Raw genomic sequence first — 17000 nt, forward strand, 5'->3', positions numbered from 1 at the left:
TGATGTGTAAATATCTTTTAATTTTGAAACCAGCTTGCTATCCCTGTTTACAATAGCATGTTTACAATACATACATACAGTTCAGCATAATTATATCAAGCCATGTTTGACTGAACAAATTAGGCAAGATCCTAACCCTGTTAAAATATATGTAAATAATCGATTTGATATGTTGTGAGCACTCCCAACTAAAACAAGAAGAGCATGGGTTCTCAAGTGCAGCCACTGCAGAGCTTTCGGTGTGGCCACCATTACACTGGTTCATTGACTTTTAGGGGATAGAACTAATATGTGGCTGCATTTTTATTAGAGGTAAGTGTCACCAAATAGGACTGAAAGGTTTTAATTCACTAATAGTGCAGTCTTAAATTTAGTTGCGCTGTTCTACATCCATTGAAGTAAATGAGTTTAGACGGGGTTAACTCTGCATAGGATTGCTCTGTGAATATGTTCAGTATATATCTGCATAGAATTTGAATAGTCCACATCCATTAATGTTAGCCAGTGCTGGAGCACACGAGAAGGAGAATAAAGCAGTTCTTTATTCATTGCATTTCTTGTCTTGGAGCTCACAGTTGTGCTTTGTTTCTACGTTGTTGCACTTTCATTGCTACCAGCTCCATGTAAGAAACAATCTGTTTGCTTTTTCTGTTCTAAAATCTGGTCCAACATTAAACAAAAACATACTTGAATATTCTGACTGTAAACTTGCCAGCTTCATATATACTATATACTTTATGCTAGCTCTGATTTCTTAGATTGTAATTAATTATCTCTGTGCAGCTACTTTTCACAAGTAAAATATAATGTGAAAACATAATTTTCATTTAGTTATAACTTCATGGATTTTTGGTCATGAACTTTGTCTATCTATTTATGTACATATAATCTAAATCCACTGTGGCTAATGTACAAATAACAGTAAGCAAAGAAACATTGAGCAGTGATGTGTGTACTTCTTAAAGGCTTGGTCTTGCCTAAGTCCAGGCATATACAGAGCAAAGTGTTTTAGGGAGAAACAACAGTGTTATGGGATTGCTGCCGCCATTTCATTCTGTATGGATGCAGATCTTTATAGGCCTTAATTTTAGAAGAAATTCATTTTCATACATCCAAAACTTGAATAACATGGCATTTAACAATCATATTTGTTCAGATGGATTTATCAGGCTTCTATTTCCAGTATCTGAGAACATTCCAATATCTGAGAACATTAAAACAAGGATATATGCAGTTCTCACTGACACCAACTTCAGCTATAGTGATACATAATCAACATGCATACTTCACATTTGCTGAGCTAAGCAGAGTTCCCTGGGGAGTATGTCCAGAATGGAAATAAGTGGACTTGCAGTAAAACAATGTAATTTGGACAATACAGCTCAGTTTCTGAAAGCTGGTATTGCTTGTGGGATTTGGCTTATAGTTTATCATCAGAGGGAGACAAAATTCGAGTCCAGGAGCACCGTAGAGACCAATCCATTTTTCTTATACAGAGTTGGTAGTAATGAAAGTAATAAAGATTTTGTTGTTCTCTGTTATTGGACCCATTTTTTCTTCTTCTACAGACTAACATGCTGTCCACCTGAAACTATCTTCACAGAGGGAGACAACTAGGTGTGCACCAGGTGATAGCATAGAGTGGCACTTGACTCTTAATTTGATGACCAAGGATTCCACTACTATCAGATCCAAAATTTCAAGTAACACAATGCTTTCTGTTATGATTATTAAAATCTAATTTGGAATTCTTTTATATGTTCTTATTTCTGAGTGAGCAAGGCATGGGCAACATGCATGCTTTCAAACTTTCCCTCCCCTCGCTCAATCACATGGGACACTTTAACCCCCCCCCTCTAAGTTTTAATTTGTTACAATATTCCCTGAACCCAAAAGACTTGTCTCTGAGGCCTTATAGTGTATATCCATGAATTAAAGTGAAATATATTACTGAATGAACTCAGAATGGTTGGACTTAAATTTCACATTCTGACTCACATTTTGACTAGTTCAGTCTTGCATTGAGAAGTACTGTGGCTTTTATATTAGGGATGAATTCCAAAACAAACTATTACACAGCTAATGAGGTCCCTGGCAGTGCCATCCTAAGCAGAATTATATTCTTTGAAGGTCACTCAATTCACTACACTTAGAAGGGTGTACTTCTACTTAGGATGGTCCTGTTAGAGAATTTGGGACAGGGGATTGTTTTTGAATCAGTGAGAAATTAGTTTCTTACACACACTGCTAAGGGCCATTTGTGATATAATATTTCATACTTCTAAGTATGATAATTTGAATATTTATCTGTCTGAATTAATCTAGGGAAACATGGAAATTCCTTGCAATCACTTCATTGTCAGAAATGGAGGCACTGGTGATACAGTCTTGAGGGCATGGATATGAAAATAATCTATTTGCTTGGCCAAGAGCTCTTACACAGTACATCAGAATATATTTACATGTGCTGTAATCACATCCAGCTCACATTTTTCTTTTTTCCTGGTGATAGTGCTGTTACTGGTTCTGTCAAGAATGGACCCAGCTGGATGAACTCTCATTATCCTCAGTGCATGAGGGCTTTCCTGAGGACTTTTGATAACACATAAAAGCAACACACACAGTTGGGGCAGGATAACCAAATTCCAAATTAATTTGCTTGCAAGTTGATCATTACCTCATCCTATATTTACTCTTCTTATATGTTGCAAAAGTGAACCCCAAAGTGGGCAGCATGTTATGTACTAAAAAGTATACCAGAAGAGGTGAGATCATCTTCCTACAATCACAGGGAATATCCTGGAACATTCTGTGGAGCTTTTATAATTATTTCAGGCTCACTCTGTGATATTTTACTGTAGTGTGATGGGCCATACAGGAAACAGTTTGTACACATGATTTTGTTTCAATCCGGCCTCTGCTTAGAACATGAATTTTGATCTTCCTCATGTCCTGAATGTCACACACACAAATTTTCTGTATAAAATATAGAAATATAAAAATAATACTTCATGCAATACTACAACCTCTCTCCCAATGCAATGTCATGTTATCAAGGGAGTATAGCCTCCTCATAACCAAAAATGCTCAAGGAACAGTCACTCTGAATGGCAATTTACATTGCTCAGATGCTGGTCCCTGCAGTCTCTTTCACTTAATGGGATATTTCATACTCCTTTTCCCTTTTTCTGCAAGTAAGTGTATATTAAGAGATGAAAAAAGCAGATAGAACTTAAATAGCAGAATCAATCCTCTCCTGACGCCGCTTCATGATTTCTTGAAGCTCTGACTCTCCTCTGCTTTTCTGGAATAAACAGAAAAGATAAAGAATATGAAAGTTTTATTGAAATAGTTCTCAAACTCCCCCCCCCCCCCCCCCGAATTTAGTTGCTGCCTTTCCAAGTCAAAGACCTGCTCAAAGCAGTTAACTGTCAAGGTAATTCAGCCATAATTCCAATTCCAAAAACCTTTATTGGCATAACAATTATAAAACAACAGAAAACAAGACATTTTATACAGTTTATAAGAAAATTTAGGATCTTAGGTTTGAAAAGCCTTCAAAAATTGATATTGGAATGCCTGTAAAGAAGGGGCCCGATATAGCTCATTGAGGAGGGTGTCCCAAAGGCATGGCAAGGCTACCAAGTTGGGCTTGGCATGACTCTCCACCAAACATAGTTCTTTCACCATGGGTTTTTACAATAGGGTTTCCTTAGACAATCTCAGAATGTGGACAGACAGCTATATATGAATGGATGTAGTCCTTCAGATATTTTGGACAAAACGTTTAGGTCTTTAAAGATGAAAAGCAGCAATTTGTATTGTGTTCAGAAACACATTAGGAGCTAATGCAATGGATTAAAAATGGGTGCTATGTGCCTACTGCTCATATGAAGTTTCCAGACTGTCTTCAAAGTCAGCCTTCCCTCTCTCCCCTGGCATAGAATTTAATATAAAATTTAGCTGTGTATAGTAATCACTTTGGGATTGGTTGGCTATATTCTGGAGTATCTCTGGAAGACTGCAAAGGTGCTTCCTAATGAAGCAGAGGTGAAGATTCATCACTGTAACCAGCAGATACTTGTAACTTGCACTGCACTCTGAAACAGAAGATGTTACATATATTTACAAAGCAGACTTGACTGCTAAATTTCAGGCCCATCGCTACAGGGGGCACCAGGATAGGCCAGGCCACTCTATTTAACCCCCCCTCCCTCTGTAGGGCCCCTCCGTTGGACCTGAGGAGAAGGGACGGAGAGGGAGTGCAAGAAAAAGAGAGAAACAACGAGAGAGAGCGACAGAGCGTGACTGCAAGGGGGACTGAGAGAGCAGAGAGAGAGAGCAACAGTGAGAGAGAGCGCGACAGCAAGGGGAAGAGTGAAAGCAGCAGAGAGAGAAACTACAAAAGGGCAGCAGTGAGAGAGAGTGAGAGAGAAAGTGACTGCAAGGGGGACAGTGAGAGCAGCAGAGAGAGAGAGAAACAGTGTGAGAGCGGCAGCAAGGGGGACATCGAGAGAGCGGGAGAGAGAGAAACGAACTGCGAAGCAGCGGCAGTGAGAGCAACAGAGCTAGAGAGAGAGTGCGACAGCAAGGGAGAGAGCAAAAGAGCAGCAAAGAGAGCGCATGCAACAGCCGGGGGGAAAGAGAGAGAGAAGAAGAAGAAGAAGAAGAAATTGGATTTATATCCCGTCCTCCACTCTGAAGAGTCTCAGAGCGGCTCACAATCTCCTTTACCTTCCTCCCCCACAACAGACACCCTGTGAGGTGGGTGGGGCTGGAGAGGGCTCTCACAGCAGCTGCCCTTTCAAGGACAACCTCTGCCAGAGCTATGGCTGACCCAAGGCCATGCTAGCAGGTGCAAGTGGAAGAGTGGGGAATCAAACCCGGTTCTCCCAGATAAGAGTCCGCACACTTAACCACTACACCAAACTGGCTGTGAGAGAGGAACAGCAAGAGAGAGTGAGAGAGAGAGAGCCTAGGGCCCAATCAGAAATGAACAGTCCACAGGAGAGAAGACACGTTGTAAAATAAACCCCCACCCCCTCATCCCATTTTTTATTTATTAAGGTGTCAAGCACACTCTCCCCCTCCCCCTTTTTTCCTTTTCTTGGGCAAGAGAGAGCTGGGGCTGGGAGGGCTGGCCACTGGAGGGAAGAAGCAGCCAAGCCCCGCAGCCCCCCCCCCTCAACAATTTTTTTATCTCCGGGGCCACTCCACCCAAACTTTTCTGGCTATGGGGCTGCTAAATTCTAAACAGGCAGAAAATGTACACTGCTCTGCTGTCTTGTACTTTCGTGCAGGGTTTGTTTAATCACATAACATACTGAAGTATAATATCTTCCTCTGCATCCCTACTTATTTCATTACCATTTTTGCCCAAGTGTCCTCAGGAAATGGCCATGCAAGTGTGAATATGTTCACAGAGACTGCTCTGTGCTATGAACTTTAGGCAGCTAAAGACAGCTTCATGATTGCCATTTAGCCATGTGGTAAGCAGTCCAGCAGAAAGTCCCCACAGTGCTTGTGAGATCTTGACACTCAGCTATTGCAAAAAAGAATTATATGATTTTAGTGGGAATTTTAGTTGTGGCAAGTCATGAAAAATGGAACTCAAAAAAGAAGACAATGTTGCCTAATTAGTTTATCAGCATTTTCTGAAAACATTTTTTTCTTTTTGAAAGTCAGCATTACAAGACCAATCAAATGTCCTTAACTTGTCTCTGTATCCTTCATGTGGTTGCTTCAACTCTAGCCATTTCATTTGCATTTGTTCACTCAGGTTTTATGGAGTATCCAGATCAGGGGTCATTTCATAGAAAAAGTTGTGCCAGAGCTCATTAGCACAACTCATTTGCATAACTCATTTGCATATGCCACACACCCCTGACATCGGAAGGTGTACTAAATTATATCAGTTCAGAATCTACCTTAAAATGCTTCATGAATTAATAAAACCTTACTCCCATCATACTTTTTAAATTGCTTTCTCCTATGTGACCACAGTGGCATGATGATTTCCATCTATCTGCTTTATATGTTTTGGTTATTTTCCCATTTTTTGGTGGGGGGAAATATTAAAAAGTTTGTTAAATCTTAGAGTTCAGCAAAATTCTCACGGGATTTAAACAGTGGAGCCTAGAAGCAAGTATTGGGGCTGGGGGAAGGGTTAAGAAAGAAAACAATAAAATGTAGAGGTTCTTGAGCTATATTCCTGTGAGCTCCTGCCCAAAATGAGGCCTGATCAGATGATATTATGGTTGCATTCCAGTATTTTCTGAGCTGGTTTTTTTTTTGTCTTTTTAATGATCTAATTTGTGGTCATTTTTATGTATTTAAAACACATACTATGCCAGACTGCCCCATTCAGACAGGCTGTTTAGGCATCTTAAGGTTGCTGTGCCTTAAAAATTGCTTCTCTTTCTTTTCATACCAGCCTGGTTAGTTAATTCCTGTTTTCTCAGGATTTGCCAGAACACTTATTAATATATGCTTGACTGTTAGGGAAGAGAGAATTTAAGAATATATATATTTTTTAAAAAAAATGGCAGCAAGCCAAGTCACTTACCTCCCCCCCCCCCCTTTTGTTATAATTTTTTAAATAACAAACAAGATAAAGCAGATTAGTGACTTCGGCTTCTTTCAAATGAAAAAAGAGAAGAAAATAACAACAAAGAAGTCCCTTCTCCCACCCTGCCCCCCAAAGAGTTGATGATCAAGCATTTATTCATGGAGAGGATATGCAAGGAAAATGTGAAATAACTAATTAGCTTGACCACTACAAAATGAGGGAAATTGCAAGAAGTAGTAGCATTTTTGCTAGGAGTCTGGGACACTGGGAACATGGGGGCACTGTAGTGCGATTGTGTTACATCACTTCCAAAGAAGAAGACAATGACATTGGATTTATATTTCGCCCTCCACTCAAAGTGGCTCACAATCTCCTTTATCTTCCTCCCCCACAACAAACACCCTGCGAGGTGGGTGGGGCTGAGAGGACTCTCACACCAGCTGCCCTTTCAAGGACAACCTCTGCCACAGCTATGGCTGACCCAAGGCCATTCCAGCAGGTGCAAGTGGAGGAGTAGGGAATCAAACCTGGTTCTCCCAGATAAGAGTCCACGCACTTAACCACTGCACCAAACTGGCTCTCAGAAAGAAAACCCGGAAGTGATGTCACACCTTTTTTAGGAATCGCCAGAAACGCTATGATTTTACCATAAGGTTCCTGGTGATTCCTAGAATGGAACTTTGTCACTTCTGGGTTTCCTCCTGAAGTGATGTGATAATACCATCACACTGATGGCAATTTTAAAATTAATTTTTCTCTTGCCAGCCAACATAGTGGCAGTGGAGCTTGCCAGCACGAGGTCTCCCATCTTAGCAGAAAATCTGGCAACCACAACCTTTACCAAAGGGAAATTTATTCCAAGTAGACATATAGTGGATTTGGTGAACAATATAGCACTTTATTAAGTGCTGTGTGGAATCTTTATTTGCATTCTGCTTGCAGGTAAACAAGAAAAGGAACAATGGATCAGCCCAATAAGTCTGCATTATGGAACTGGATTGTTAGTCCAGTTGCTACAGATGACATATTATGAAGAGGTGTGTAGCATCAATAAAAGTGTAACAGGTGCTATGATTTCACCACCCATTTTTAAAGTCTGAGTACAGTCTTAAATTTGAAACTTCTTAGGAACTTCTATCTCTTTTTATCCTAAGGCACTGTTTGCTAACAAAAGGTCTTACCTCTAAGAGAGATTTTTGAACTGTGATTTTACTGTACACCCTAGCCCCTTCTTCTCCGCATACTTTTTTCAGCTCCTCTTTGTTCAGAGAGAAAAGTTGAGCCCCGGTCAGTATTCCAAGATGGTCCACAGTTCTGGAAAATACACGTTTTAAACTTGTATTATGAAGAAAAAGTGATAAAAGCCCAGAGTTATCAAGTTCTCAGTATATAGTAACTGATGTGCAAGACTCTTCATGTACAGATAATCATGGCTGTGATTCATCTTCTCGGCTTAGCATTCAAGAACAACTCATGGCCCACTGGACTGAAAACATTCTCAGCTCAACCTCTCAGTGTTTTTGTGAGACAGGAGTAAGTGGAAGGAGACTCAGGACTTTTTTCCTGATCGTACACACTGGTACTGAGTAACAGAAACTTTTTTGAGAGGGCTCCCCCAAGTCTTTTCACCCAGCACAACAGCCATATGTGGAATGTATTTCTCTCTCCCCTACGTAGTACATTTTTTATTCTGCCTCTCCACCAAGAAGCTCAGGGCATCATATGCCCATTTTGACCTCACAACTATCCTGTGAATGGAGAGAGTAACTGAGTCAAGATAGTTAATCAAGCTTCATGGCTGAGTCAGGATTCGAAATCATAACTCCCAGGTCCTAGTGTGACATTCACACCACTACTACTTACCATCTTAAAACTTTATAATCTTCATCGTGGCCTCCGTGCAGTCCCACACATAAGTCTTGCTGCAGGCAATGGATCCATACCTCGGAGTCTCCAATAGCTCGCCTAGAGTGTTTTTTGGCGCGCTTTATGCTTGCCCTGGGGAGCAGGCATCGACTGCGCATGCCTGGAGCGAGCGGGAGGCACCATTCCCACTCAGTTTCTTCCTTTCTGCCACCCAGACAACACCTACCTTGCTGCGTTCCTCTCTCCTCAGCTCGTCTTTTCCTGTTTGGTATTGTATTCCTCCTTTTTCTCTTATCTCCTTTCTTCTATTATTTTTCGTCCTTATAAATTTTTTTTTAAAAAAAGCCCTTGTTGCTGCGCTTTTCTTTCCCTGTTTTTCTCCCTCCCCTCACTTGTCCGGAGGGTATGGAAGGGAAAATTACTTTCAAAAAGTGTCGGAGGTGTGGATCTAAAATCCCTACTTCAGACGGACATTCGTACTGTTTTTCTGCTTGGGTGAAGCTCATTGGGTAGATACTTGCCCTCATTGCGCCAACTTCGGTAAACAGGTGCGAAAAAATCAAGCGGCCAGACTTCAAAGTTTCCAGCTCGAAAAATCTCTCTGGGCTATGCCCAGCTCTGATTTGCCGCCTCCCCCACACCGAACTGGAGATTCGGCTGCGTCGGCTGCTCCTCAACTCCATAAAAAGCATAAGTCTGACAAGAGACCATCCAAGCACTCTGACACCGGCCACAAGGTTTCGAAGAAGTCTCGCCATACCGATCCGTTGGCCTCGGCTCCGAAAAAATCTCGCGATCCGACAAGGTCGACTCTGACGACTTCCCCGAGGGCTACCACTTTGACAACTATAGCAACATCGATGGCATCAGTTTCCACACACTCGGCTCCGATCCAACCTCTTGTTCCACCAGAGCTTTCGGCGCCCTCCGACGTCATCTCCGGCATGCTTCATCTCACTCCTCACTCCCCAGCTGCAGTCGAGGTTATACCAGTCCGATCTTGTTCGCCCTCGGTCCACAGCATGGTGCCGTTCAACATCCTCGAATCCGACCCCCATTTGGATCCGACTTTCTCTCAGGAGCATCCCCCGTCTTTGCTACAGGCTGGATCCTTTCGAGACATCGGAATCTCTCCTCTCTACAGAGAGTCGTCGACACAGGTTTCCACCCAACATGTCCGATCTCGCTCACCGGTTCGACGTCGTGATTTCCGCTCACGCTCTCCAGTCTACCGTGAGTACCAGGACTATTACCAGAGGGGTCGATATGAATATTCTTCACTCTCCAGATCGCCATCTTCCAGACACCGCTGGGTTTACCATCGCTACTCCTGTTCCCCCTCGGATGAAGGTTTCCGTCGCTCTCATTACCGTGAATTCGAGGTCGCGTCCCACAGCCGTGATGTATTAACACCTCAAATCTGTGACTTTGAATCTCCTCGGTACCGTGAGTTTTCTTGAACCCGAGACCCGGAGTATCTCTCTTCTCGAGACCGTGAAGTCCTTTGAGTCCATGAACCTCCTCGGTACCGAGAATCTTTTATACCCTGCACAGCTTCTGCCACCATATCTGCTGCTCCGGCCATGACTTCTATATCGACCATGACTTCGACTGCCTTACAAGTACAGTCTAAACCTTCCAAGGAAGGTGCATCCACATCTGCACCTACCAAGCCTCTGATTTCTCCCGCAACCGAGGAATCCCAATCCGAAGGGGACAGCTCCAGCAATTCTGACTCCGAAGATCCTCCTGGCTCTCCTGCTTCAGATTCCACACATCCAGCCCGTCTTTCTCCATCAGATGGTTTGAAGGCCTACCTTAATCTGTTTACTACCATGGCTGAAGCCTTGAATGTTACTCTTCCTTCCGACTCACACAAGGTTTCTGACATAGTCCACGATTTGGTTCAGGCGGATTTTCCAGCGGGGTCACCCCTACCTATGTTGCCAGTGCACTTGGAGGGGCTGCGTGAGGCCTGGGACAAACCTGCATCGATTCGCTTTGACTCCCTGTACAGAGTACACGCTCCTGATTCTAAATTTTTAGCCTTTCATTCTGCTCCAAACTCCATCATCGTGCGCTCAGCGACTAAAGCCAAACCATCCAGACATCCTACTCCTCCTGATCGTGATGGCCGGAAGTTGGACACCTTGGCTCGCAAGATTTACAATTTTGCCTCTACTAATTCCAAACTTAATGATTACCTGGCTTATTTTTCTGCATATACATTTAATCTCGCCAACCAATTTATTCCTCTCATTCCTTCTCTGCCTGAAACTTCTCAGAGAGTCGCATCCAAAATAGTCTCTGAGCTCTCACGAGTTTCTAAACAGCAGATTAACACCATCAGACATGCCGTTTTCTGCTCATCTAGAGTTTTTGCTTCATTGGTCCACGAACCTGCAACCCGACATCAAACAAAAAATCGAAGACCTACCTTTTGATGGCCTTGGCCTCTTTCATGCATCCACTGATGAAGTCCTCACTTCGGTAGATGATGGCCGCAAGAGGGTGAAGCGCCTTGGAGTCTCTCAGCCAGCTTCTCAGCAGTTCAATCGACCCAAGCCCTGGAGACCATCTTTTCAGAGGCGTCAACACTCTCCTAAGCAATCCGATTACTGGAAGAGGAAACCCCCCCAGCAAAAACAATCCTTCCAACAGAGGCCACACTCTCAGCAGACAAAGAAGTCTTCTCAGCCAGCCAAGCAGTCTTTTTGACTCCCCTCTGCATCTCATCCAACAGCTGAATCCCTGTTATCAAACACGTCTTTTCCCGTTCTACCCAACCTGGAGCTCAATCACCATGGACTCTTGGGTACTCACCATAATCCGCCCAGGTTACGCAATCGAGCTCGTTTTGCCACCTCACCACCACTACTTTACTGTTACTCCACCATCCCCTCATCTCAAACAAGAGATTCTGGACTTGCTCCAAAAAATGCCATAGAACCTGTTCCTCCTCACCATCAGGGGACAGGTTTCTACTCACAATATTTCCTGGTGCCCAAGATGGACGGGGGCAAGCGACCCATTCTGGATCTCAGGAGATTAAACAAGCGGATAGTCTACAAGAAATTCAGAATGATCTCCGTCCAATCCATCCTTCCCCTAATTCCGCAGGATTCCTGGATGGCATCCCTGGATTTCCAGGACACTTATTTCCATGTGACCATCAGACCTCAGCACCACAAATATCTTCGCTTTGCCATGGGACAACATCACTTCCAGTATCGATCCCTCCCGTTCAGGCTATCCACCGCCCCGAGAGTGTTTACGAAATGCATGGCAGTGGTCGCAGCTGCCCTGCGTCTTCGCAACATTCCAGTGTTCCTGCACATAGACGACTGGTTACTCATCGCTCCCACAGCACATCAACTGGTGAAGAATCTCAAAACAGCACTCTCTCTTCTCGCCTCCCTGGCCCTGTGTGTGAATGCTACCAAATCTCACCTCACCCCAACTCAGGACCTACAATTTATAGGTGCTCGTCTCTGCACATCTCATCTCGTTTTTCTTCCCAGGGATCGTGCCCACACCATTCTGTCCCTGGCCCAGGAGGTCATACGTACCACAACGCAATCTGCAATCACCATCCAACGTCTTCTGTGCCTCATGGCCGCAACAACCTCGGTTCTTCGATTCGCAAGACTGCGCATGCAGCCTCTCCAGCTTTGGTTTGTCCGTGCCTACCACCCACACATAGAACCACAGAATACCGTTCTCACTGTACCTCAGAGGGTTCGGCTCTCCCTTGTCTGGTGGACAGTACCAGACATTTTACTTTGCAGAATGCCCTTCGTTCTTCCTCTTCCGTCTGTCATCGTGACTACAGATGCCTCCAAGTGGAGATGGGGAGCCCACTTAGAGGACAAGACTGCCAGGAGTCTGTGGACTGTGCTCGAGAGGGCTATGCACATAAACTGCCTAGAACTCAGCCGTTCACAGGGCTCTTCAATCGTTCCTTCCGTCTGTAATCAACCAACATGTCCAGATCACAACCGACAATATGGCCACAGTTTTCTATGTGAACAAGCAGGGCGGTACCAGATCTCTCTGTCTGTGCCGCATAGACATACTTTTTTGGGAATGGTGCGTCAAAAACAGCATCTACCTGACTGACATTCACCTTCCAGGGAGAGAAAATGTCTTTGCCGATTCCCTCAGCAGGATTCGCATAGACGACCACGAATGGTCCCTCAATCCACGCTACTTGCATTGCGTCTTTGCATGATTCGGGACTCCAAAAGTAGATGTTTTTGCTACGAAGGACAACTCGAAATGCCCTCTCTTTTATACCAGGAGAGGCAACGATGCTTTCCTCCACAGCTGGAGGGGTCCTCTTCATTATCTTTTTCCACCAACCCCTCTGATTACCCGATCTCTACTCAAAATTGTTCGGGACAGTACAGACTGCATACTGATAGCGCCATGGTGGCCACGGCAACCGTGGTTCACGAGACTCCTTCAAATGCCCCATCACACTTATCGCTGCCTCCTCCTGGCAGACGACCTCCTCACCCAGAATCACGGCCAGGTATGGCACCACAACCCCCAAATTCTAGGGCTTACAGAATGGAGAATTCGGCCACATTTTTACCACCAAGAGTAGCGGAAGTTATCCTGAATGCCAAAAAACCTTCTACCAGATGCTCATACCAGTGCAAGTGGAAGCGCTTCTGCTCCTTCGCATCCTCTCAACAACTTGATCCACAGTCTGTACCTCTCCCTTAAGTCCTGGAATACCTGCTGTCTCTACAGGTGTCGGGTCTCAGTTATTCTTCTTTAAAGGTTCACCTTTCAGCCATTTCTGCTTTCCATGAGCCTATTGACGGTCAAACCGTTTTCTCTCATAGACTGTCCGAATCATTCCTTAAGCGCATGTTGCACCTTCACCCTCCTATCAAACCGATTGTGCCAGTTTGGAGTATGTCGTTAGTTCTTGCACAACTTATGAAACTCCCGTTTGAACCCTTGGCCACTGTGGACCTTAATCTTCTCTCTTGGAAGACTGCCTTGTTGGTTGCTCTTACTTCTGGCAAGAGGGCCAGTGACTTGTGTGCCTTCTGCTCTGACCCACCTTATGCAGTTTTTCATAGGAACAAGGTGGTCTTGAGAGCGGATCCTGCTTTCTTACCCAAGGTTGTATCGAAATTTCATCTTTCAACTTCTACTTCGTTGCCCACGTTTTTTCCTAATCCTAAGGACTCTGGACAAAGAGCTCTACACACCCTCAACATCAGAAGAGCTTTGTCTTTTTACCTCTCTAGTACACAACCGTTCCGAAAGGACCCTAACTTATTTGTGGCCTATGGCAATCATCAAAGAGGACACAAAATTTCTACCCAGAGACTCTCTAAGTGGGTATCCATTGCAATCCGGTTGTGTTATGAAGTTGCTAAGCAACCTTTACCTGAAGGCCTTAAGGCTCACTCGACTAGAGCAGTCTCGACCTCCTCGGCCTTCCTGGAGGGCGTCTCCTTAGAGGACGTCTGTGCTGCTGCATCATGGTCCTCGCCGTCCATGTTCGTCTCACACTGCCTTGGACGTTCGTGCCAGACGGGACGCCTCCTTCAGCCAAGCGGTCCTCAGGTCCATCTTCCACTGAAATCATTCCAGGTGAGTGCATGCATACATTGTAAGTATGAAGATGTTTTTTTCTTGCCAGCACCCACCTTCCTTTTGACTTTTAGCTTGCTAGTCACCCATGTGTGGGACTGCACAGAGACCACGATGAAGATAAACAGGTTGCTTACCGGTAACTGATGATCTTTGAGTAGTCATCTGTGCAGTCACACACGCCCACCCTGCCTTCCCCTCTGCTGGCTTTTTCTGCCTTGGTTTTCACCTTTGTAGACTGTCAGTAGCGGCTGGAAGAAACTGAGTGGGAATGGCGTCTCCCGCTCGCTCCAGGCTTGCGCAGTCGATGTCTGCTCCCCAGGGCGAGCGGAAAGTGCGCCAAAAAATGCTCTAGGTGAGCTGTTGGAGACTCCGAGGAATGGATCCGTTGCCTGCGGCAAGACCCATGTGTGTGACTGCACAGATGACCACTCGAAGATCATCAGTTACAGGTAAGCAACCTGTTTTTCTTCTCTTTATAGAAAGTACAATCTTTTCTAATTCAAGAAGATGGCCATTTAACTGGTAAACAGACATATATAAGTTTATTTCAAAAAAGGAGCTTGGTCTCCACACCTATATGTGACTGTCTACAACAGTCCTGTCTGGCTTTCTCAGGAGCCTGCTCTTTCAGATCCCACTAACCATCTCAGTACTTCTGTAAATTCTTAACTTCACCTTATGTACAGGGGAGATAGGCTCTTCTTGTTCTTGGTGAAAGAACTCTCAAGAAGTAACTATAGCCTATTATACATGGGTGCTTTCCTTTGCTTTCACTGTGCATCCATTGGGTATTCTTTGTCATTCTGCATTGATTTCCCTCCCTTTAGTGCTCAGTTCACTTTCCGGTCACTGTTTCCCTACATTCTCTGAGAGTGTTTTTGTGCTGATTTTACCCTTGTTTCACTTCCAAGCTGAAGGTAATGAAAAAGCATACAGATTCCCTTGAATTTCCCCCCAACCTTTCGCCACCCCTTGAAGGTCACTCCTTGCCTATATCAAGGTCATTCTACCCACTCTGCACCTTCTACCATCCTCCTCCCTTTCTTGGTGTGCAAGCTTCATTTTTCCTCAGTTTTAATTTTTAAAAATAATTTTTTTACAAGTGGCATGGTTCTAGTTATATGAGAAAATTGCCAGTCTCGGATTGCAGAATAAAAAAAATTAAAACAATGGAGGGAGGGGGAGTTTAAAAGGAGCTGCACGAGGTTTAGTTCCCTGTTGGTATTGATTTGAAAAGGGGATCAGAGAGAAGGCAAATATCAGTGTCCTCAGTACAAAAAAATGAGGATTTCAGTGCTGCATGCAAACAAAATAAAGTGGGGGAGGGGGGATCATCGGTACAGAATGATATTGACATGAGTTGTAAAGAGAGAGAGAGAGAGAGAGAGAGACATTGGCATGGGAAGACTAAAGCTTTGAAAATATTTTTCCCTTTACTTCTTTAGTGAACAAAGCTGGGGAGTGGGGCCATTTCAGCAGTCTCTGGAAGCCTAACATTAAAATGGAAGCTGAGCTACATGGACCTTCTGTGAATTTAAGAATAATTTGGGATTGATCTGTTTGAAGGACAGTGCAAACCTCTCAGAACAGGCTCTAAAAACTGCCAAGATCATGACCAGTTTGCAGGATCAAATTAGAGAATCACAAAAAAGAAAACCCTGCAAATTTTTATAGAAAGAGCAGGAAATTAGTGTTGTATAGTAGTAGTTGTATAGTACTTTTGCATAGTTGCATAGTAACACTAATTTCCTGCTCTTCCCCCCAATTTTTTCACTGTAGTGGCACAAGATTAATAAAGCTCGCCAGAGGTTCTGCCAGAGGACTCCTCCCTCATGCAAATTGCAGCCCTGGGCAAAGCATGGTGAAGTTACAGCCAACTTTACACATGCACACACATACACATTGACAATGATCACAGCTTCCTATTCCAGTGTTAGTTGGTTTTGCCATGCATTCTATACACTCAATATGTTTTCCCATATTATGAGATGGTGTGACTCTTTTCCATTTTTCACACTGGCGAATAACACAGCAGAGAATCCCTAGTGCATAGAAAATGGGGCTTTACAGCTGCTTGTCAGTTTCAGAAAAAGTCTGGTCAGTTTCAATAGTGAGTTTTCCCTCTTTGCCTGCCTTCCTTTCTGTCCCCTTTCATTCAATGATCTAATGCTAAAATGCATTCACAAAACCTGAACCATAAGGATTTAAATGGAAGACACTTGTTGGATACTATGGCACAGTTATGATGGGGTAATTGTGTAAATTGCAAAAAAAAAAAACTTTGGATGCCACCTCCCGCATATCACAAGTAATGTCCTACCCTGATTTAGAAAGGTGCTCTTTTAAAATTGTAGCTGCAGGATAAATACACCGGAGGAAAAAGAATGGTGCATAAGGCGGGCACAGAATCTGAAGTCAAGATTTGAAAATCTGCAGTAAGATGTGCATGTATAATGGGCCTATGACTCGGGAGAAAGTGTGGTTTGGATAACAAAATTTATCCCATACCCAGTTTATCAATAAAAACTTGTCCCACTGCCTCAAGTCATGTCATATACAAACAGAAAAACAGAATAAGAAAAGAGAACAGTGTGAGGAGGAGAAAGACAACAGCAACTTACCCTTTGCTAAAAGAATTTGCTTCAAGCCAAGCCCTGACTTCTTCAGCATTGGACTCAAAAGTCAGGGGTACATGAATTTGCTGTGCCTTCTCAACTTTAAAGTTTCTTTGAGGAGGCTGCACTTTAATATTAGTAATCTTTTTCAGCAGTTCATCATTGACCTCATCCATATGATGGATCAGTTCTAAAAACAGATGGCGGGGGGATTAGATCAACCAATTTTTAGTCAATTATCTATTTTAATTATCTTCCATTTAATAATTTTCAGTATATCTGAATATATTATCAGATTCTTAATATAGAAAAATTCTCACATACTGAAGGAA

The 17000-nt window shown here is 43.6% G+C and overlaps 1 protein-coding gene across 1 annotated transcript in view; it reads right to left on the bottom strand.

Moving 5' to 3' along the window:
* Positions 1-17000, bottom strand: part of EPS8L2 (EPS8 like 2) — a 177258-nt gene continuing 160258 nt past the window's right edge. The window contains exons 19-21 of the mRNA XM_060262683.1: positions 16675-16858; positions 7750-7882; positions 1-3304 (exon numbers count right to left, since the gene is read on the bottom strand). Coding sequence (XP_060118666.1) covers positions 3233-3304; positions 7750-7882; positions 16675-16858 — 389 coding nt within the window. The 3' untranslated portion in view covers positions 1-3232. The remainder of the gene's footprint in view (positions 3305-7749; positions 7883-16674; positions 16859-17000) is intronic.

Source organism: Heteronotia binoei, chromosome 21, assembly GCF_032191835.1.
Source record: "Heteronotia binoei isolate CCM8104 ecotype False Entrance Well chromosome 21, APGP_CSIRO_Hbin_v1, whole genome shotgun sequence".
Lineage (NCBI taxonomy): Eukaryota > Metazoa > Chordata > Lepidosauria > Squamata > Gekkonidae > Heteronotia > Heteronotia binoei.